The sequence below is a fragment of the Geotrypetes seraphini genome, chromosome 6 (assembly GCF_902459505.1).
Source record: "Geotrypetes seraphini chromosome 6, aGeoSer1.1, whole genome shotgun sequence".
In the NCBI taxonomy this organism is placed as follows: domain Eukaryota; kingdom Metazoa; phylum Chordata; class Amphibia; order Gymnophiona; family Dermophiidae; genus Geotrypetes; species Geotrypetes seraphini.
Genome location: NC_047089.1, coordinates 159,425,871 through 159,449,683, shown reverse-complemented (window position 1 = coordinate 159,449,683; position 23,813 = coordinate 159,425,871). Strand labels below are relative to the sequence as shown.

General features: G+C 41.5%; 1 protein-coding gene across 5 annotated transcripts in view; it reads right to left on the bottom strand.

Annotated features, from left to right (window-relative positions):
• Positions 1-1,791: 1,791 nt before the first annotated feature.
• Positions 1,792-23,813, bottom strand: part of PCID2 (PCI domain containing 2) — a 124,230-nt gene continuing 102,208 nt past the window's right edge. For all 5 annotated transcript variants that reach the window (XM_033949711.1, XM_033949716.1, XM_033949712.1 and 2 more), the window contains 4 exons: positions 19,432-19,505; positions 19,149-19,274; positions 7,623-7,746; positions 1,792-5,874 (listed from right to left, as the gene is read on the bottom strand). In XM_033949711.1, the coding sequence (XP_033805602.1) occupies positions 5,785-5,874; positions 7,623-7,746; positions 19,149-19,274; positions 19,432-19,505 (414 nt within the window). In that variant the 3' untranslated portion in view covers positions 1,792-5,784. The remainder of the gene's footprint in view (positions 5,875-7,622; positions 7,747-19,148; positions 19,275-19,431; positions 19,506-23,813) is intronic.

The following is a 23,813-nucleotide window of genomic DNA, read 5'->3' as shown; positions in this document are numbered from 1 at the left end:
AGAGGAATGTTGGACATAGTGACGGAGGGCGATATGTGTAGCATTGTGCTGGAAAGGGGTGATAGAAGATATGGGCATGGGGCTGGTGTGCAGTGGTGAAAAATGCTGCACATGATCTAGGGGATGAGGGAAAAATGTTGGATGTGACAGTAGAGGGGGTGGGAGAGATGCATGGATCTCTCAAGGCAGATGGACATTGGTCTGTCAGCTACCGAAGTCTGTGTATTCTCATACAGACAGAGCTTTAAAATCACTCCAAGCACCAAAATTTCCAAAAAAGGGACAAAATTACACCAAATAAAAATAATAAAATGGGGAGAGCAGAACACTCCTGTAGGCATGCAAACAGAAGGAAAGAAGTGTAGGTGGAGTTAGAGAACCCAGTGAAGTACAGCAGAGGCAGAGTGAAAAATCTGGAGTGGCTTCCTTCTGCAGCAGCATGTGGCTATGGAGAAATAACCATCTATCTAGAACAGGGGTGCCCACACTTTTTGGGCTTGCGATCTACTTTTAAAATGACCAAGTCAAAATGATCTACTAACACAAACACAAAGCACACTGTACGCAGAGAAAATGTTAATTATCATTTATATTCCGGGTTTTTTCCAGAGGTCAAGGTAGATGACTTTATGCAATGTCACCTCAGTAACAACTATACAAAAATAGACAAATATACCCCCTCCCTTTTTACTAAACCGCGATAGTGGTTTTAGCACAGGGAGCTGTACTGAATGCCCCGCAATGTTGTCGACGCTCATAGACTCCCTGCACTAAAGTTTAGTAAAAAGGGGGCCATAGTGTAAAATATAGATAGCAGATATAAATTCTCAAAACGGACACATTTTGATCACTACATTGAAAAGAAAATAATTTTTCCTACCTTTGTTGTCTGGTGATTTCATGAGTGTCGGGTTGCACTTTCTTCTTCTGACTGTGCATCCAATATTTCTTCCCTTCTTTCAGCCTCCTGTATGTTTCCTCTCCTCCAGACCTCATTTCCTCCCCCAACTTTTTCTTCCTCTCCCCGCCCTTTCTTTCTTTGTCTCTCCATGCCCCTTCTTTGTTTCCCTTCTTTCTGTCTCCCTTTCTTTGTCTTTCTCTCTCCATGTCCCCTTTCTTTCTCCATGCCACCTTTTTCTGTCTCCCTGTCCCCTTTCTTTTTCCCTTCTTTCTTTGTCTCCATGCACCCTTTGTTTCCTTTGTCTCCCTGCCTGCCCCCTTTCTTTCTCCCTTCCCTCCCCCCAAGCCGCCGCCATCGGGGAACAGGCCCCCAAGCCGTCACCAAGTTCAGAACTCTCCCTGCTTCCCGACGTGGTAAACAGAACGCAGAAGCGCTGGGTCGACCAGCCTTCCACCCAGATGTCAATTCTGACGTCGGAGAGGAAGTTCCAGGCCAGCCAGGCAGCGATTGGCTGGCCCGGAACTTGCTCTCCGACGTCAGAATTGATGTCGGTAGGGGAAAAGCTGGTCGGCCTGGCGCTTCTGCATCCTGTTTACTGCGTCGGGAAGCAGGTAGAACATGAGTCTATCACGGAGCTCGGGATGGGCTCTGCAATCGACTTGTGTTGCCTTCGCAATCTACTGGTCAATCGTGATCAACCTTTTGGGCACCCCTGATCTAGAATGTCTCACCTATTGCACTGGAAAGAAAATTAAAAAGCAGATGTGCACTGATATATAGTACAAGTCCAAAAATCCAGACAGCTTGGGGTTTGGGTCAGTCTGGATTTTCAATTTTTTCAGATTCTCAGGCAGTACTTTTAAAATAGAAATTTAAGGAATAAAGAGATGAACAAGGCAATTTTGTTGATTTATTTACAAATACAGAATGCTTCAATTAACAAAATGTATATATTTACAGGAATACATACAAAGAAACTTACTATTGAGTACCATAATAGGAAAGTCGTAGAAAAACAGATATTTTATTGTAAAATTGTTTTTGAACATTCATTTTTTCCTGTTTGTTAACATTTATTGTAAAAGCTCCAGCATCACTGTGTCTACCTTTCCCCAAGAGTCCAGATTCTCAGGTGGTTCAGACTTCTGGTGTCAAGTTTATATAGAAGTCCAAAACTAAAGTCAGCATTAAATTGGGGGTAAGAAAAAGTCTAAAACTTAAGGTGTTGCAGCTAAGAATATGAAAATCTCTAGGATTATTAACTGGGTCTCTGCATTCTTATGATTGGCGAACATGTGGTTCATAATAGAAACGGAGTAAAAATGAAGGCAGATAAAGACCATATGGGTTATCTGCTTATCCATGCCATCTACTACTTCCGCTCCCTTAGAGATTCAATGTACTTATCCCAAGCTTTATTGAATTTGGACACATTTTTCATCTCCACCACCTCCACACATTCACTACCCTTTCCATGAAAAAGTATTTTCTGAGGTTATTTCTTAGTCTATTCCCTTTCACCTTCACCTCATTTCCATTCCAAAGCTTTTCAATTGAAAGAGACTTACCTTATGCACATTTATGCTACATAGGTATTTAAACATCTCTATCATATATGGTTTGTTATTCATCTTACCATTTTATGTGAGAAACTCCCCAATCCCTATATTTCCTGTTTGTCTAAATTAGATTGCACGCTCTTCTGAGCAGGAACTATTACATGTTGAATGCACGTGTACAGCACTGCATACATCTTTCAGAGCTATAGAAATAATAAAGAGTTGTAGTAGTAGCTCCCCTCTACCGTTTTTCCTCCAAAATATATGTATTGAGATCTTTAAGTCTGTCCCCATATGCTTTATGACAAAGGCCAATAACCATTTTAGTAGCCTTCTTCTGGACAGATTTCATCCTGTTTATCTTTTTCAAGGTATGGTCTCCAAAATTATACACAATATTCTAAACGAGGTCTCACCAGGGTCTTATATGGGGGTGAAGAGGGGAATCATTTTTCCCTACCGGCCTAATGAGTCAATAGAGCCTGCTATTAGCTTATGCAGATACTGTCTTGGATGCTTACCAGAGATATAGAGGTTGACTCTGGTTAAGGTTTATTAATACATATTCCACTTTGATCTGGGGGAGATCACATCAGCTACATACATAATCTCAAAAAAACAAAAAATTACATAAAACAGGTCAGGTTTTCAGGATATCCAGAATAAATATGCATTAGATTTGCATCTCAAGGAGGCAGTGTATGCAAATCCATCTCATATATATTCATTATGGATATCCTGAAAACCTAACCTGACCTGCCTGTGGCTCTCAAAGACCGGAATTGCCTACCCTTGGGCTATTCAAAAGGTGACATCCCTCCTAAGAGGCCTTGACTGAACAGAAAATAGTGTAGGGTTCAATTGTTGGCCATATATATTATTCACGTACAAAGGAAAGGGTATTTGAAATGGGTAGTTATTAGACACATTTCTGGATTTTCTTTTTTTCTAGAGACCTTTGGTTAGGGAGATTTAAAAAAAGGATTTTTGGTCAAGAGAATATTTATGAGATGGGAAAAAGTAGCCCCAGATTCCAGGCTTCCAATACAGCTCTCAAAAGTTGCCTTTTCTGACTATGAAGTCCTATTACAGGCTGCATTTGGTTCAGTCTCTTTTTTTTCCCAGGTAGGCAAATTGATAGCTTACTCATCAACAGTAGAAGTGATGGAGGACTTGCAGTTTGGATTATGTTGAGGTACTCATAATGTGGTAAAGTTAACAATCAACAATCATCTAACTTAAGACTGATCAGCTGGCAAGGAGTCAGTCTGTGATCTTGCAGGAATTAACATGCCCTTGGAGCACTGTTACAGCACACACATTCACCCATTTTGGGCCCATTTTTGGTAAATCCAGATAGCAGGTTTTTGATCAGATATCAGTTTTCAACAGTTCTGACAAATGCTATTGGTGCTTTAAGCTTGGACCTAAGGTAAGGGCCAAATCAAAAGAGACCCTTGGGGCTGGAGCGGGCTTGTAAGGGATGAGGATAGGTTTATGTTCAAATTCCAAAGCATGAAAGCTTAGAATCAGATTGGTTGGTGTTAAAAAGTAGCATTCAAAAGTTATTTACACATCTCATCTCCAAAGGCTCAGGCCTGGTTTCTATACCTTGGAGGGAGGTTACACATCCACCCTCTCACTTTTTTCAGGAGGGAGTGGATTATTCTGATCCTACTGGCATGCCAGATATAGTTCAGATTGTAACAGCAAATGACACCAGAGGTATTTTGGATTTTTTTATTTGGAGAGGAGAAAAGTGGCTTTAAGGGAATGCTCTGAAGCTGATCTCTCCCCCCACAAATGAACCAACCTTCCCATCCTGCTATCCCCTCCTCCAAATAGTAGACCCCTCTCCTTGAACCCTGCCTTCTGAGAACAAAACCCTCCTCCCCAACTTCCCTTACCCATCCACCTGTAACCCCCCTTCTTCTGGGCCTAACTTAAGCTTTCTGGTGGTATAGTGGGGTAGACTGCAAAAGAATGAACCCTATTTGCTCCTGCAATTGTAAAATGGTTGCAGAAAGTTGGTTGTACTTTGTTGTGTGTAGATGATAACAGAATCTGGGAGGGGGTGGGGAGGAAATGACTGATCCTCTTATGCATGTCACAGAAACTAGCACATTCCAGTGAGACCTAGCTATTCAACGTCAGTGGTCCAGACATAGCTTGGGATTGAATATCCAGATCTAATTTAGACTGCTGCCAGCTGAATATTGACTAGAAAAGAAATGATTCATTCTTGTCCTCTGTATTTTCATGTCTTTTGCCATAAAGCAGTGGTTTCCAACTCTGTCCTAGAGGACCATCAGACTAGCTGGGTTTTCAGGATAGCTCTAATGAATATGCATGAAGCAGATTTGCAAGTTTGGCACCTCCATTATATGCAGATCTCTCTCATGCATATTCATTAGGGCTATCCTGAAAACCCGACTGGCCTGGTGGTCCTCCAGGTCAGGGTTGGGAACCATAAAAGTATCTAATCTGTGCTCCAAAAAGCAATCAACCCATCTTTCTGAAAAGAACTAAAAACAGTTATTCAAATATTAAAACAAGCATGAAATCTTGTTAAATTTATCAATTATTAATACAGGCAGTTTTGTAGAAGATGATAAAGTAGGATTTAAGAAAACGTGGTAGCATTCATAAATCTCCACAATCTCTGACTGGCTGGATGTTCCCCAGGACAGGGGTTGAGAACAACTGCATTAGGATATATTACAGTGTTTAAGCCTTCACTAATTAATGTCCAACGTCAGTCCTTATTTACAAAAAACCCCGACAAATATATATTGAACAGGCCACCCTGTGGTGGGGGCAAGTTTCTCTGTAGGAGAAAGCATGTGATGCTTACAGTGCAGGAACTTAAAAGATGCTGTAATTGTAGATTGGCATCTGGCAGTACATTGTTGAAACAAAATCTCAAAGCAAAAGGTAGAAAAATCAGAACTGGGCTGGAATGGTCTACCAAAGAAAGTTTTGAGGCTTCTGTCAGAAAAAGTCAAAACAGGAATGGAGCCATAGGTGGTATAATTTTTCTTTGATACTTTGTGATGTCCGCTCTAATTTTTTTTATAAGAATTGTGTATTTCATTTGAAAACAGCTGGAAAAAAATGTCAGTTGCTCCATGTTTCTGTCTATAACAATATTGTAGTTCACTATATCCTCCCCATCCTCTCTTTTCTCTTTTTTTCAGTACTGTTTGTCTACCACTCTCTATTCCTTATTTTAGTTTGTACACCGCTTAGCTGATTCTCCAATTTGTGGTATAGCAAGTCTTGAATAAACTTGGAAATACAAGCTTCATGGTTTTCATCCCAAGCTCAGCACACTGTAGACAGTGGTGGAAATGGGTTTTGCTTACTGACCACTAGCTTCTGATGCTGATGTGATATATATCCTTTAATATGGCCCTGGAAAAGGAGAAAATGTTTTGGTACTGTACAGATATAAGAAATGCTTAGCTTTTAATAAACACTCCTCTCCCCCAAAACAAAAGTCATAAAATTCAAACCCACCTAAAAAAAATGCAAAACAAAACAAAGAAACCCTCCACCCCAAACACACAGTCCCAGAAGTACACAGCACCAGCTCACATCCAGTGAATGTGCTAAGCTTTGTTAGCACATGTCAACTAACATGGGGCTCTTTTACTAAGCCACAGCAAAATCTAGGTTTAGCATGTCCTATTGCGGGGGCTTTGCCATATGCTAAGCTCATTTTCACTATGGCAGTAAAATAAGGATTTTTTTTTCCATTTTTTTGTCATTAGCGAACAGCAACGGCAAATAATGCGGGGGCACTTACTGCTATACCTGTGCCATTTATGTGCCTATTTGTGGAGAGTGTATTTTCTTGTCTATATAATAATGCCTCTTTGTATCTGCACTTTTGATATTATTGTTGTTTCTGTTACCCGGCTGTACCCTTTCTAATAAAAATGATTACCAAAAAAAAAAGAAGATGCTAAGTGTTCCTGCATTAACCTTAGGATGTGGTAATGTGAATGTGATAGCTTGCTAGTATTTAATGCCGATTCTCTGTCTATGACACATCCCCTCAAAAAAAATAAAAAGTTTATGTGCAATTATCATGTGCAAACAGAGAAATTATCAAACGATGCCTTAGTGTACCCTGCGGTAAGCCTTTTTTGGCACAGCAAGCCTACATTATGACTTAGTGCAACTCAGGGATAGGGACCCGTAGTAATTTAATAGTGGCAGAAGCTATTAGAAGAAAACTACATCTTACAAATTTTTTTGGCGCCTTGTAAGTTAAGCAGAGATGTCGACATGCTTGATATTGTCCCCTGATGAAGGCGACAGTCGTCGAAACTTGGATCCTAGTCGGGACTTTGTTGTGTTTTTATATATTTTTATTGTTCTACTTCAAATAAAAGACTTGTATCCATAAGTTGGTTGTGACATCTCCAGAGCCTCTTCTTGTTGTCCTTTCTACAGTAGCCCAAGGCTTGGTTTTTTTCCTTTTCTTTTTTTACTTAATTTTGAGGCATCTGATAGATTGAACTGCTAAGTCTATTAGCAATATTGTCAAAACAGAAAAGGAGCAAAATAATTGTAACTTTGTCTGATATGCTTTTTTTCATAGTCTGGTAGAATGTTTTTAGTTATTGTTTTTAAAGGTACTACGATATCATTGGGGGGGTTTTCAGATGGAGACTGTATAGCATGTTCTGCTGTCTTTGCATGAAGGGTGGTATGTTAAAATATTTTTTAAATAATAAATTCAAATGTTGATCCTCTGTAAAGTGTGAACTTGTTAATATAAAAATTGATTAATTCATTTTGAAATAGCCTGTGCACAGCTTTAGATCCCCTGTATCTTACTTATAGCTTTGTTTGAGCTCTGAGTTTGCCAGTGTAACAATTTATGTATTAAAAAGAAACCAAAAAACCAATTTCTAAGCTACTCTCTCAGCCTTAAAAGATCAAAGGCAGTGCACATAAAAAATGAACATAATCATAACTTACAGAGGCATACACAAAATATTTTAGAATTATATCAGACATTCTGTATATCATTAAAACTTACAAATGAGAATATCAAAGAAACACTTGCTTTGGCATTAAGATGTCTAATACTACAGGATATCACCAAAGTCTCTAGTCAGTCTTCTAAAGAAAAGAACGTTAACACATACCATATATATGAGATTGGCCAAGATACATTGAACTTCATCAATATCAACATCTTCCACTTGCATGAATTTCAGAGCAATCAGAAAAGCATCTAGAGACAGCTGGTGAGTTTTCAGTAACAAATATCTGAAAAGCAGTGAAAAGAAATATGCTTCAACTATATAGCACACAGGCTTTTGTAAAGGTCCAGGTTTACAAAAACTGCCCTTGGATACCTAGTGGAACTCTACTTCTCTATATGGTGTGCAGAGATCTGTACTCTTATTATATCTGTGGGTACTGTAGCATTTGTATATATGTTACCCATTTTTGAAGGCTTGTATTTCATTTTTGACACCAGCTATCACACTGGTTCAAAAAGCATTGGATAGAACAACTCTTTCTCTACCAGATATCAAATTTTCAGGAGGGTATTTTTTTTGTATAGGGAAGAAAATTGCAATTGAATTCTGATAGTCACAGCAACGTAACTAACTATTTAAAAGTATTAACTGTATTTGTCATTGGAGGGTTCTTCAAATATTCAAGTTGAACTATGAAAGAACTTTACACCACACATAATTTATTGTTTGTTTCAAAGCTTAATTGTGATGACATTGCATAATTATTACAGTGCTGAATCAAATTTGTAGAATAATTTATGAATAAAAGCAGTTGATTTTGTTTGCTGTTTTTGTTACTATGTGTTTCATGTTACACCATTGTTATTGATATGAGTAAATTTGCTTGTGAATACCAGGCATACTAGTAAGGTAATATTTTGCTTTTGTTTTCACATGTTTTATTCCCAGAGCTTGAAAAAGTGAGTTTATTTTTTAAACATCTGAATAATAAGCAATGGATCCAGAAACTATTGATAAAATCTATGCTTGCACCATTGGCAAAATCAATGAATCACAATGTCATTTAACAACCTATAGGGCAGAGAGGGCCTTAAAACTCACACAAGTCATCAGAAATTATTGACTCAACGAACAACTCAAAGTTTCGATGAAAGTTCAACTATCTGTCTCTATCATGAGGCAGTGTTTTTAATGCAATTTGATTTTTTACAAATTTCATGCTGCAATCCATTCTTGAAACCTAATCATCAGGTTAGAAAAAATCTGAAGCTTATCAGTGACGGTGTTGCAGAGCAATTAAAGACTGTCAAAAAATCCGTTCATACCTGGTCAAAAGTTGTGCATATCTTGTCGAAAAGAGATAAACACCAGAATGACTGCTCAAGCGTCATTATCTGATCCATCATCTGAAGAAGAACCAATTGCAAACATCAGCAACGTGGCAGAGGAACGCCCGGGCGTGAGAAAGCCGCGATGAGGCCTGTGCTGCCGATGATGTGGTTTGTTATAAAGGTACTATATTTCAGTCTTGCGGTTGGGGTTTGGATGGGTGGGAGAGATGGAAGGGTCGCGGGGGGAGCGCTGCTGCCGCCGGTGGCTAGAGCTTATTTTCGGGGGTAGGGTTTATATTAAGACTTACCCCAAAAATCATGCTAGGGCTTATTTTTGGGGAAACACGGTAGATGTCAAACAAATGGCAGTCGAAGATTTTATAGCTGAGCTTGCTGAAAAGATTACAGATCTTTCAATACATCATTACATTTTGAAACAGTCAAAGAAAATTTAAATCATGAAGAACTTGTTATTCTAATGGATTTTGCTGAAAATTATTCTTTTGTTGTTCAAGAAGCTTTTCAGGGTTCCATTGGGAAAATAGCCAAGCCACTTTGCACCCTTTTGTTGTCTATTTCCACCTTAACAGTGAGATTCAATGCTTGAGTGTTTGTATCATTAGTGACAGTTTAAGGCATGACATTTTTTGGAAAACATAAGAACATTAGAATTGCCGCTGCTGGGTCAGACCAGTGGTCCATCATGCCCAGCAGTCCGCTCACACAGCAGCCCCAAGGTCAAAGACCAGTGCTCTAAATGAGCCCAGCCTCACCTGCGTACTTTCCAGTTGAGCAGGAACTTGTCCAACTTTGTCTTGAATCCCTGGAGGGTGTTTTCCCCTATGACAGACTCTGGAAGAGCGTTCAAGTTTTCTACCACTCTCTGGGTGAAGAAGAACTTCCTTACATTCGTACGGAATCTATCCCCTTTCACCTTTAGAGAGTGCCCTATTTTTCTCCCTTCCTTGGAGAGGGTGAACAACCTGTCTTTATCTACTAACTCTTCAGTATCTTGAACGTTTCTGCCAATGTTAAGTACATAAGATACTTCAGTGATGGCTCTGCTGTACAATACAAAAACTTTAAAAACTTTGTTGATCTCTGCTATCACTATTCTGACTTTGGTATTCATGCTGAGTGGAATTTCTTTGGCACAAGCCATGGTAAGTCACCCAGCAATGGAATTGGTGGAACTGCTAAAAGGTTAGCACGGCCAAAAGAAAACCAAATTCTTTCACCAAGTGACCTGTTTAAGTTTTGTGACCAAAATTTGACAAAAATCAAGTTGTTTCAAAAAGAAGAAATTAAGTCTGCTAGACTCAATCAAGAAAGATTTGGGACTGCCTCTACAATTGCTGGAACTTGTGAAAATCATCAGTTTATCCCTGATGGGATAAATAAGATATGTATGAGTTGAGTATCAAATGATTGTTCATCATTCATTGCAACTATTGGTTCACTGGATGACTCTCCAGTTAATGCTTCTCTAAAGATAGAAAATCTTCATGTTCTTCTCCAGAATTGTATACAATATTCCAAATGAGGTCTCACCAAAGTCTTTTACAGGGGCATCAATACCTACTTTTTCCTACTGGCCATACCTCTCCCTATGCACTCTAGCATCCTTCTAGCTTTCACTGTCACCTTTTCAACATGTTGGCCACCTTAAGATCTTCACATACAATCCATACAATCACACCCAAGTTCCGCTCTTCTGTCGTGCACATAAGTTCTTCACCCCCCTAAACTGTACCATTCGCTCGGGTTTTTGCAGCCCCAATGCATGACCTTACATTTCTTAGCATTAAATTTTAGCTGCCAAATTTCAGAGCATTATTCAAGCTTTGCTAGATCTTTCTTCATGTTATTCACATCATCTGGGGTGTTTACTCTATTGCAGATTTTGGTATCATCCGCAAAGAGGCAAATTTTACCCGGCGTTCCACGGTTTGGAAAGCTGACAGAAAGCATTCTCTCACCCAGATTCAAGGTCCATCTGCTGAGGAAATTGGCTTTGACATGCTGAGAGCACCTGAAGATGAAGTGCTGCCCATCTGAATAGTAAGCAGGCCTGGAGACACAGCTAGGCACTCTTGGTGCCTCCTTGGCGATTGACATAGACCACCACAGTAGCACTGTCTGAGAGGACTCAGACCACCTGGTCTTCTAGATTCTTCTGCAGCTTCTATAAAGCCAGCCGAATAGCTTGAAGTTCTAGTTTGTTGATTAACCATTTTCTCTGGGTGGTTGACTAACGACTCTGAACCAGTCGATGGCTGCATTGAGCTCCCCAGTTGAAGAAAATGGCATCTATCGTCACAATTACCCAGGAAGCTATTTGTAGAGGCATGCCCATGGTTAGTGACCGAGGGCTGAGCCACCTGTCCATACTGGCCCAGGTTTTCAGTGCCTAGGGCAGTGACCTCTATAGAGAGTCTGCCTGAGGAGACCAATGCGATAGCAATGTGTTTTGGGGAGGACACATGTGGGCTTTCGCCTAGGGAACCACATCTATTGTGGCTGCCATGGAACCCAAGCACTTGGACATAGTGCTACATTACACCGATGGAGCTGGTTTGGCTACCAAGCTCATTATTTAAGCGCAAAGCATCTGTAGACACCATGTTGAACAAGACATTCAGATTGGAATGGGTCATAGAAATTGGGTCAAAGTCAACTGGCCAGGATCTCCAAAACTCAGATCACCTGAGACACCGCTCACTGTCCTTCGGTAAACAAAGGAGTCATGATCAGCCAGTCATCCAGATATGGATGAACTTGTAAGTCTATCTTTTGCAGAAGGGCCGCCACTACCACAATCACTTTGATGAAAGTGCGAGGGGTAGTCGCTAGGTCAAAGGGAAGGGCTAAGAACTGGTAATGGTTTTCTAGAACATGAAACCTCAGGAACTTTCTGTAGTCCAGGAATATGGGAATATGCAAACAGGCCTCTGTCAGATCCAGAGAGACCAGAAATTCTCCTGGAGCCACTGCCGATATGACAGAATGAACCGTCTCCATGCAAAACTTTGTGGAACCTTGAGCACTGCATTGACGTAAAATCCAGAATGGGTCTCCAGTCATCTGAGCCTCTCTTTGGCACGATGAAGTATATGGAGTATCTACCTGAGCCTGATTCTTCGGGCGGCACAGGTTCTATGACTTGACTCTGCAACAACCTTTTCACTGTGGCCTCCACCATGTCTACTTTATTTGGTCAGTCCACAAACCAGTCTGTTAAGGGCCAGGTGAATTCCAGCTTGCAACCATTCTGGATGAATTCCAGAACCCAGCAGTCTGAAGATATCTGAGCCCAGGCCAGCAGAAAGTCTGAGAGCCATTCTCCTATCTTGAGAGAGCACTCTAGACCTGGAGTCATATCTTTTTGGAAGATGCTGCAGGATGGGAACTGGAGGCCTGATTGTGTCTGGATCCAGCAGACCTTTGTCTGTATCCCTGGAAGGATCTCTGGGAAGTGACTTCTGAGTATGGCTGAGATCATCTGAAGCCACAAAAATTAGAGCGCCCTAGGTCTAGGTCTGCTGTTGGGCAAAGATTTTGGATGACGATCTGCTATGCTGGTCATGAGATCGTCTGGTCCTTTCCCAAATAACATTTGTCCTTTGAAAGGAAGTTTGCTGAGAGTAGCTTTGGAGGTGGAATCACCAGCCCATTGCCTGATCCAGAGCATCTTGCGGGCTGAAATCAAATAAGCCAAAGCTTTGCCCACGAATGATGTTGGAAAGAGCATCTGAAACGTAATCCACTCTTGCTAGTAGGAGCTAGGGGAAAGGCTTGTTGCTCTCACGCTCAAGATTCTGTAACCTGGTATTACAGGCATGGGTCACAAAGGATGCTGTTGTGGCTGCTTTGATTCCTAAAGCCAAAGTCTCGAACAGCATCTTGAGAACCACATCCACTTTGTGATCCTGCATATCCTTTAACACCACACTTCCCTCACTTGGCAGGGAGGAATGTTTTTTAACAAGCGCTATCAAGGAATCAACCTTGGGCCGAACAAACAACTTATGACGCTCCGGTGCCATGGGATACAGCAGAGCCATAGTCCTGGCAACTTTAAGGGACCCTTCCAGAGCATCCCAATGCTCCATGACCAACACACTAATGTCAGGATGCCAGGAAAACAGAAGACTGAACTCTCACTCCACTCATGATAGAGGAGGAAGCAGAAGGAACCTGCTAAAAGTTTTACTTCTGAAGTGAATCAGTGTTCAGGTCCAACAGTGCCGATGACTGAAATAACCGGAGAACTGTGGGGATCATCCCCAGGATCAAGAGCCACCACAGGGTCTAACACGCCTGACTGCGATGCTGCATCTTCTGACACGGACGGCACATTATGTGATAGCAATGGTATAGTAAGAGATCCAACATCGTCCGAATCACCCTTGAAAAGGTCCCCTAGAGCATGGCCCGCTGCAGATAGTGAAGTAGATGCACCCTGGGAGCCCCTACCTCCTCGTGCACTGACTGAAGCGCTGCCAGACTTCCCCACTTGGAAGGTCAGTTGTCCTGAAAGGCTCTCCATATCAAATTATTAAATTCTGGATAAAATGCCGTACTAGGCTCTTTTGTAAACAAAGAAGCAATCAGCAGGGAGGAAATACTCTGCTGCATAGCACTTGGTCACTCTTCAATGATGGCTCTCGACAAAGGCAAGGAAGTAACATTCCAAACGAAGATCAGATTTGTCCATGCACTCATTTTGTCAGTGCTCAGTTACGGATGCAAAAGCTGGACACTATGAAAACAAGACAGAAAGAAGACCAACTCATTTGAGCTTTGGTGCTGGAGAAGGATTTTAAGTTTACTGTAGACTGCCAGAAGAACTAACAATTTGATTCTGAAAGAGATCAAACTGACTACTTTACTCAAATTCCAAAAGAAGGACTATCTTATTTTGGTCACACCATCAGAAGAGAGAGATCACTGGAGAAGGACATTATGTTTGGGTAGATTGAAGGAACCAGGCAGGAACCAGGTGAAAAGGGCGACCTACAATCAGATGGCTGGACACGTTGAAAAAAACCATGAGGATGATGCTGGAGGACCTTTCCGGACTAGCACAAAACTAATTTCTTTTTAGATCCGCAGTTCATCAAGCTGGTTCTGGGAGAAGAAATCACCATCTCAAATAGAATGTTCTTCCAAAGTTGAATCTTCAGGCTGTTAAGTCTGACCGATTTCTGACAACCTCCAACCCCCACGGACCGTGGACATGCAAAAATGGAGGGAGGTGAAATTCAGTTGGCACTCTGCGAGACCCTGCTGAGCCCTCTACGGATGCCTAACAGCTTGCGCTCAAATTCCTGCGAGCAGTAGATGAGCAACACTACCAGGGGATGAACACGAGTTCCAAAAGAGCTGCTGCAGGCTGGCTAACCAGGATTGGCCTGTCATCTGCAGATCTCAGACTGCTTCTTATCCATGCAGATAGAACTGGACTCTCCACTAGATGAGCTCCCAGCATCGAAAGACAAAGAAAATAGAAGAAAAAGACTACTACAAATAAAGAAATAAACAGAGCAGATCAGAAACACTCCTTCAGGCTTGCATGCACAAGAAAAAAAAACTGTAGCGGGCAGCAGAGTCTTCTGTGAAGTAAGAGGGATTCAGAAAAAAAATCCAGAGTGGATTCCTTCTGCCAGGCTCGCCAGCACTGGTATATAACCTGCTCATCCAGAATGACACACTTATTGCATTATAAATGGCATTTTCCACATTAGTACCTGCTAAATGTTGCATTAATGTCAATGTGTGCTTAAAGCCTCAAACAGCTAACCAGGGCTGTGAAGCTGGGTACACCAAACTTTCAATTCAAACTCCTATTTTTCTAATGTCCAACTCCTACTGATATTAGGCTTTACATTTTTTTGCTCTGAATCTAAGGTACTGGTAAATATAACATTTACCAGTACTTTTGAGTAAGTACAAAGATGTAAAATAAAGCACAATTACTTATCTCTTAACAGGTATTATCCAGGGACAGCAGGCAGATATTCTCACAGATGGGTGACGTCATCCACGGAGCCCGGTACAGACAGTGCCAAAGTGTACTGTCACTTTAAGCTTTTAGTGAAGCTTTGAGACTACCTGCACCGCACACACAAGTGCCTTCCCGCCCAATGCTGGCTCGCGATGTCATCAGTTCTATGCCCAAGTGAAGAAGCCAACTAGAAGAGGTGGGTGGGCTGTGAGAACATCTGCCTACTGTCCCTGAATAACACCTGTTACAAGTAAATAACTGTGCTTTATCCCAGGACAAGCAGGCAGTATATTCTCAAAGATGGGACTCCCTAGCTTAACTGAAAGGGATGGAGGGAAAATTGGCCTCTAAATAAAGAATGGTGCAGTAGTACTGAGTGAACTTGGACATATCATGTGATATGAGTATGTATAAAGTAATGGAAGGAGAAGGAAATTGGTGAACTATAACTAGTACAAAAATATACTCAATAAGAGTAAAAGGCAATACTGTAATCCAGTAAAGCCATTGCTGATAGAGGTTGTTAAATGCAACCCAACCTCATAGTAATAGCCAAATGTGAACATAGGACAGCAAGATGTTATGAAGACCCAGATAGAATGTCTAGTTGGTTTCTGGAATGCAGGATATTTAAGAATGAAAAAGAAACAACAGGTTATATGAAGCCCTGCGCAGCTTAGGTCTTTGTATGATAGGGAACGGACTGACTGTGCTTTAAGAAGTCACCAGTGTTTTGCTAGGAATTACCCTGAAAGCTCTGGTAGCTCTTCTGTAAGGTGAATAGAGGTAAATGCTCAAGGTTCACCGACTCAAATAGGAAAAGTAATATACAGTAGAAGTGGTACTTTCCAAGACAGGAAAGGAAATGAAAATCAAAAAGAGCAGAGGTTGGAATCCCGGAATGCGTCAATTATTGTAGAAATGAATGGATGCTCGGGGAAAGGGTTATGGCTAAAAGGAAGTACTGTATTGAAGGAACTGAAAGCAGTGAGTTGAAGTGTGAGCCATAAAAATCTAACCTCAGGTTCTACTGTGATATGGAGTCAGATCGCTGGATTGAGAGCCAAGCATGACAACATAGAACTTCTCTTTATTTAAGCAGGAACAATAGGAGGCTAACTATGAAGAGAGAGAGTAGAAATCTAGATGCAACAGGTGAGGGATTATACCAGGTGGTGAAACAAAACCAACAGAAGCAAAAATATCAATCACTGGATTGCTTCCAGTACTGGGTATAATAGTAGAAATTGGACATAGAAGGGAAAGCCCTTCTGGCTGTTGAATTCAGAGAATGAAGGTTTTATGAAACAAGAAACAAACAATAAGATCTTGATTCTGAGTGAAATGGAAATGAAAAATAAATATATGTTTTCCTTTTTTTGTGTGCGTCATACTGTTGAAGTAGAAACAAAAAACAAGTCCGCCAAGGCCATCAAAAAGGTAGAAGAATGTTGGTGGTTAATTGTCAGTCAAGTATGAAGGACAACCTTGTGACTAGAGGGTAAAAAAGTAGTTGTTGAAGCCACAAGTTGGGTTTGAACCTATAGCAATAAGCACTTAGATAGGGTTAACAACTTCTGGAGTAACCTTCAGACCATTGGCAGAAATGCATACCAGAATGTGTTTGTGCAACCTAGAAGAAAATCATCCTCCACTAGGTATGAGGAAAATAATATGGAGAACTGAAGCAATGCAATACCATTAGGAGACTCAAAGAGGTCCATATGAGGAATTTCTCAAGGGGAGAGGATCTGGTGCCAGGCGATGGAATGGAAAGTCCAGTAGTGTAGTGGAAAAATATACTGAGCTTGTAGAAATACAGCAATGAGAAAGAAGCAAGGCAAGATCATTCACTGCCCACTATGTGTGGCCTCATGACAAGGTAAGACTGCAGATATCATTCTGTGGTGATATAATACAGTACAACAAATGCAAAAGAGAAAACCTGGAAGAGTAGGATAAGCTGGAACTCTGGAAGAGGAGTGCCAATTACTCACTGTGTGCAGGGAAATCCTAGACTATGGAGGCTTGAACAAATACACTGCTGAATTTTGCATGATAGCAGTATGTGGAAGATATGTAGTAGAAAACATCTTTATAACCTAAGAAGGCTGGGTGAAGTCCAGATACGGTATTTTTCGCTCCATAAGACGCACTTTTTTTCCACCAAAAAGTGGGTGGAAATATCAGTGCGTCTTATGCAGCGAAGATACTTTTTTTTTTTTTAACACCCCACCCCCACCCCATCTTACCTTTCTAAAGGCCCGCACCAAATACAGCTCTCCCTTGCATCTGTGAGCAGCGGCTGTCTTCTTGGCTTCCCCTACAGCATCCTCCGGATTCCCCCTTTAAAGTTAATTAGGCTCACAACGGGCGGGAGGGGGGGGAGGGGGGGCCTTACCTCCAAGCTGCTTCTCGCACCCAGTAGAGATGTGTCTTCCATGCTGTGACTGCCGCTGAGCCAATTATGGCAGCCTGCAGAGTGAATCTAGCAGGCTGCCATTGGCCTCCGAAGCACGTTGCCGCAGTCAGAGTAGGGGTTGGACCGTGGTACAGGAAATGTGCTTCAGAGGCCAACGGCAGCCTGCTAGGTTCACTTTGAGGCTGCCATAATTAGCTCTGCAGTGGTCACAGCGTTGGAAAACAACCTCTCGACAGAAAAGGAGAGCTGTGTCTCCCCCAATCTCCTGCCCCAGATAGCGAGCAAGAATAACAACTGTTGGGGAGGCGATGAGAGCATACCAACTCCAGAGCATGCATTCGGACCAGGGCAGAAGCTGCAGCCCTGCACTCTGAGGGTTTCTGCCACCCATCCCAGCTCAACCCAGCACCATTTTGGAGCCGGAGACAACGACCTCGCAGGAAGCAGTGAAGGTAAGGCCCCACCCATCATGAGAGCCCCGGTGTGATGCTGGATCTGGATACCGGTGGGGAGGGAGGGAGAGACAGAAAGGGACCTTGAGGAGGGGCAGGAAACAGACTTGAAGACAGGGCAGATGCTGTACTAGAGGGGTAGAGAGGGGAGGACTCAAAAAGTTAGCAGAAGGAAGATAGAGAGAGGGAGAAACCTGAAACAAAGGGGAGGCAGAAGAAGAAGAAGGGGAGGCAGTTGTTGGACTTGGAGGTGTATAGAGGGAAGAGAGAGAGAGACTACAGAGAGGTGAAAAGATTCTGGACCAGGAAGGAAGGAGAGAGAGAGAAGCAGAGAAAGACCTGGAAGAAAGCAGAACAAATGTTGGGCATGGGGGGTGGTAAACAGAAGAAAGACAGAGAGAGATAGAGACCTGGACCCAATGGGGATGGGGATGGATTGTGAAAGAAATGTTGGATGCACAGTCAGAAGGAAGTCCAACCAGAAACTAATTAAATCACTGGACAACAAAGGTAGGAAAAATTATTTTATTTTCAATTTAGTGATCGAAATGTGTCAGTTTTGAGAATTTATATCTGCTGTGTGTATATGAATAATGAAAGGAAAACACTGCATTATAATTAGTAGGGGAGGGGAGACAGGGTGCAGAGCCTGGCAAGGAGTGTGAGATTGGGTGCAGAGCCTGGCAGGGAGTGAGGGGCGGCTGGGTGCAGAGCCTGGTATATGTTAGTACACAATTTGGTTTAGAATGTTTTTTTTCTTGTTTTCCTACTCTAAATCTAGAGTGCGTCTTATGGTCAGGTGCGTCTTATGGAGCGAAAAATACGATAAGTCTTCTTCACTCTGAAAAAAATGAAAAACTGATGACCTCGCAAGCTGGGAAGGCACTCACGCATGCACAGTGCGGGCAGTCTTGAAGCTCTGCTAAAAGCTTAAAGTGGCAATACACTTTGGCACTCTCCATACCGGGTTCTGTGGATGATATCACCCATCTGTGAGAATATGCTGCCTGTTTGTCCTAGGATAATAAATTTATATAATTTTATAATGCTGTAATTTATTTTGAGCTGGAATTTGAGTTCATATAATTTTACTGATTGATCCCAAAATTGCTTCCATCTCCAACTCCACAGCTAAGGCATTTTAGTAAACAGGTGATTTAGTATCATAAATGCAAACTCTACTTTTAACGTATTCATTTACCCACTAGTATGGTTTATCGTATCACTGAAGTAGCCACACTTGCTACTGCAAAATATGCTTCAAAGTTCCTAATGCCCTGATTTCCAGGGCTCTAGTCATGAGCTGTTATATCCAAACCATGGAAACATCCCATATTAACATGAGAATCTATAGTTTTAATGCTAAATCTTGATTTTATGGTCTTTTTCCACTCTATTACACATTACTGATGTACATTAAGAGTACCGACACACTTCCTCTTTAACCAGCAAGATGCCTTGCATAAAACTCACACTTTTTTAAAGAGGTTCCTGTAGGTGATGATTTTTAGCTTCTCAAGAATCAGGAAGATACCACAGCGAATAAAAAACGTCTCATGTTTTGCAAGAGCTGCATTCAGCAATAAGAGGTTTCCTTCACTATTGAGAAAGAAACCAAAACAGTAGAAATGCAGTTACTAGATTGTAAATTGCCTTGATATGAAATGAATGAATGCGCTCAAATTCAGTGAATTGTACTGTTCATTCTACCAGTGAATATCATTCAGGACTATGAAAAGTCACAGATGCACTCTACCTTACAGACTTTGTAACTTCAGCAAACTGCATAAGGTCATATTTTTTCAACAGCTGAATTGTTGGCATGTGACCCTGAAAAATAAGTGCAATACAATCATGCAAAACAATGTTCCATGTTTATATAATGAACATTCACAGTAAAATAAAAAAAATACATACCTATATTTTTTTAGACCCAACAGCTCTCTCCTGATCCCTTATACAGTATTTCCAACATGATCAAAAACCAAGGCTGGGATTCAGTAACATTAGCCTTCATTCATGGCTTTCCAAGCATTTTTATCCCTTATTTGATATTCCTCTTGCCCCCCCCCCCCCCACCTCACTAGATCTAGTATAGTCACTGTAGCACAACCCTAGGGCATAGGCTATATAGTAAAACTTCTTCCAAACCCTAGAATCAGAGGGTCTTGAATTTGCCCACTATGTATTAAATTAACATTAATTCCCCCCCTCCACCTGTAGCTCTGAATCCTCCCTCAGTAGCATCTCCAGCCAATCCAAGGAATGGATGATCTGACTCAGGGATCAAACCATGGACCTCTGCACACAGCCACTAAACTTATCTAAAAATGTATAGTATCCAAAGTATGTAAGAAAAAAAGCCCTATTTATATTTTGAGTGTTATAAAATTAGTGAATTTAGTTGTTTGCCAGGTTAATCAGCGAAAAAGCTGTGCTTGTTGGTGTTTTTATACAGCAGGTATAATTTGTTGGGCACTTTTTCTGGCTGAATCAAAAACATGTATTAATGCAGCAAGGAGTCAGAGTGAAAATGATATAACAAGCAGGATCAGAAGCAGGCAAGGGAAGAGGTATAGAATACTGAAAAGTGCATAGAATGTGGTGTTATTTTTCAATGTTTATCCAATAAACACCCATTTTATTTGTTTTGGAACGAGGATCTTTATTAATTAAAATCTGAAGTCAAACTGAACATGGTTGTTATATAGACAATTGTTCAACAGCTGGCATGGTTGTTATATGGACAAGTGATCAATAATCTGAACAGAAGGGCCAAAAGATAAGGATGAGCATAATCTCAATAGGGACAAGAAACAGAGGAAAATGGTTCTCTCTAATCAGAAAATAATCATATATAATGCAGAACTAAGGCCAGTACTGGGCAGACTTGCACAGTCTGTGTCCCGTATATGGCCATTTAGTTGAAGATGGGCTGGGATGGTTTAGATGAGCTGGAGTGAACTTTGATGGAGACTCCAGTAGATGCACAGTACCGGGCAGAGCTCTGGATTTCTGGCCCAGAAATATCTAAGAAAAAGAACAATTTAAATTAAAGCATTAAATTATAGAGACTGTATGTTTGGGCAGACTGGATGGACCATTCAGGTCTTTATCTGCCGTCATTTACTATGCTACTTATTGGAAAAGAAAGATTCGAAGACAGAGATAATACAGAAGCATAAAAAGCAGTTGGCGGAGGAGATGCTATAGTCCTTAGGAAGTCTGAAGTTCAGTGGTAATCAGATGATTATATATATAATCCCTATTGAGATTATGCTCACCCTTATCTATTAAAAATGTTGGATCACCTTTTTAACAAATAAATCAAGGCGATGAACATAGAACTCTAATGGAAGATTAGGTTTTTACCTCGATAATCTTTCTAGTAAATGGCTATAGTAGGCTTGACAAGTGGGTTCTTTCACTTTAACCACGAGACTTGCAGAAGGCATCATCTACATTTTTCAATTCCACCTCTTTGTGTCACTGGGCAGTGCTTTAGCCCCTTAGTTCATACCAAAGCAATGAATAACTCCTAAGAAGGATAAAGAACAAGAGGGCAGGGGGAACTCCCTGACAATTTAAGTCTTTTCTGCTCCGCAACAAGAAAAAACCCAACTTATTAAACTAATGAAACCATAGCATATAAAAAATGGAACCAAACAAGCCACCTACCTGAGCGCATATAGCACCAACATTTATGTAGCTCCTATTGTCTCTCTCAAATATTTCACTATAGGGCTAACGGATAACTCTTCTTACTTGTTAAGCAGAAGAACATTAAGCATCTTCATTCTACCCATGCATTGCTTGTTCAGGAAAAGATTAAAGACATACCTCTTCCCAGCCCTCTTCATCCCACCATACTTAAACTAACCTAGCAATATTAAACTCACTTATAACAGCACAATAATCATGAATGCAACTCATCTTGCTGTAAGCCGCAATGGTTCCCCATTGAAAATTGCAGGATATAAGTTGTATTGTTCTTTCTTGGACATTCACAGATAAACATCTGGAGACACCCATATGTCTGAGGCAGAACACAGGCTAACTTAACATTTGAACAGGACTGGCTGTCAAGCCTACTGTACCTGTTTACTAAAAAGAAGATTATCGAGGTAAGAATCTAATCTTTCATTCAAGTGCAACGGGTACTGTAGGTTTAACAAGTAGGATGTACTAAAGCAGTCCCCTGAATCTAGGGTGGGGCAGATGAGCCTGAGGACTCAAAGGAGGTGCCCATTTGTGCCGCCACATTCACTCTGTAAAAGTATGGAGGGTGGACCATATAACTGTCCTACAAATCTCCTCGGGCTGAACTGCCCGGGACTCTGCCCATGACAAGGTCACACCTCTGGTGGAATACATTTTCAAAGAAAATCGGTGGCTATTTACCACAGTCAATGTATTGAGATGAGATAGCCATGAAAATCCCATCTGGAAATGGATACCTTTGAGGCTTGCTTTCCCCATTTGCTAAAGTTGGTCAACACAAAAACTTAAATTCATTTGTTATCTCACGATAACGGAGAACTCCTCTCCTCACGTACAATAATGTCAAGACTCGGTCCTCTTTCTTTATGCCTGTGGCATGGAACGCTGGAAGCTGGACTTCCTGATTTACCTGGAAGGCCAAGACCACCTTTGGAAGAAAGGAAGGTACTGCGCATAGACATGCCCATCCCTGTGAATCTAAGAAAAGGCTCCCTGTATGAAAGAGCCTGGAGCTCCTAAACCCTTTTCACCATCCTAAACCCTTTTCAACTATCAGCAATGCATTCTGTAAGGGTTCATATGGGGTTTTATAGAGGGCAATCGCACAAAAGCAAGAGTAGAAATAACCTCAAAACTGGACACAAAATACACTACTCACCTCAAGAGATGTGGGAATGATACTGTCAACACAACCTTAATAATGTGGAGAAAAAAGACCTCAGTGCCCTCTTGATGATATTGGCTTTGCCTTTTTGGGAAGGGTGCTATGAGCACTGAGGTCTTTTTTCTCCACATTATTAAGGTTGTGTTGACAGTATCATTCCCACATCTCTAGAGGAGACAGTGTGCCTTATAGAGGGCCCATAAAACAATATTAATATTTCATGTAGGGAATTGTTGTTGCATGGGAGGATGCAGCCGCAATGCTTCCTTCAGGATGGGCAGCTAGAAACCTTTTCTCCACTTAGAAATATGATAGCAGATAAAGGCCAAATGGCCCTTCTAGTCTGCCCATCCGCACTTGAGCTCTAAGACACGAGAGGCTCGCTACTTGCGCCTTAAGTGAACTAACCACAAGGCTCTTTTCAATACCATCCTGAAGGAACAACAAGACTATGGATATGGGCACCATATACGGCTCTACCTCCTTATCAACACACAAGCACTGAAAAGTTTTGGAGGGTAGAAGGGTAGCTATGACCACCTCTGAATATTCTTTCTGTGCTAAGGCTATGTGCTCAGGAGCCATGCCGAAAGATCAAAGCATTCCGGATCCTCCAGGGCAATTGGTTCCTGTGACGGAAGTAAGGGTAGTCTGAGAAAGCTGTCCTGTTGTAGCCGCACTAGATCCCCATACCATCTGTCATCATGTTTCTATGTTTATCTGCCATCATGTTTCTATGGCTTGGGATAGGTACGTGGGATCTCTGAGATAGAGAAAGAGATAATGGTTACTGCAGATGGGCAGACTAGATTGGCCATTTGGGTTTTTTTTGGCATCATGTTTCTATTGGCAATGCAACCAATCTGGTGTCACCAGAATCACCAGCCTGGGATGGGTTACTATTCTTCAAATGACCCGGCTTACCATTGTCCACAGGGGAGACAAGTACAACAGCTTTTCTGTTAACCAAGGCATCCACGCCATCACTTCCTGGCTCACATTGCTAGCCAAGTACTGCCCAACTTTCTTGTGTTCAATGACGTCATCAAGTTGATTGTCTGCCTTTCCCAGTGCTTCATAAATCCCATTGAAGGCACTTTAGGACAGCGACTACTTCCCCAGATCCAGTGTATGATGACTGAGATAGTCAGATATCACATTGTTCACTCCTGCTACATGTGCAACAGAAATGGCTTGTAGGTGGGTCTCTGCCCAACGAAACAACTGGGCTCCAGTTTCAATGGAGCACTCTT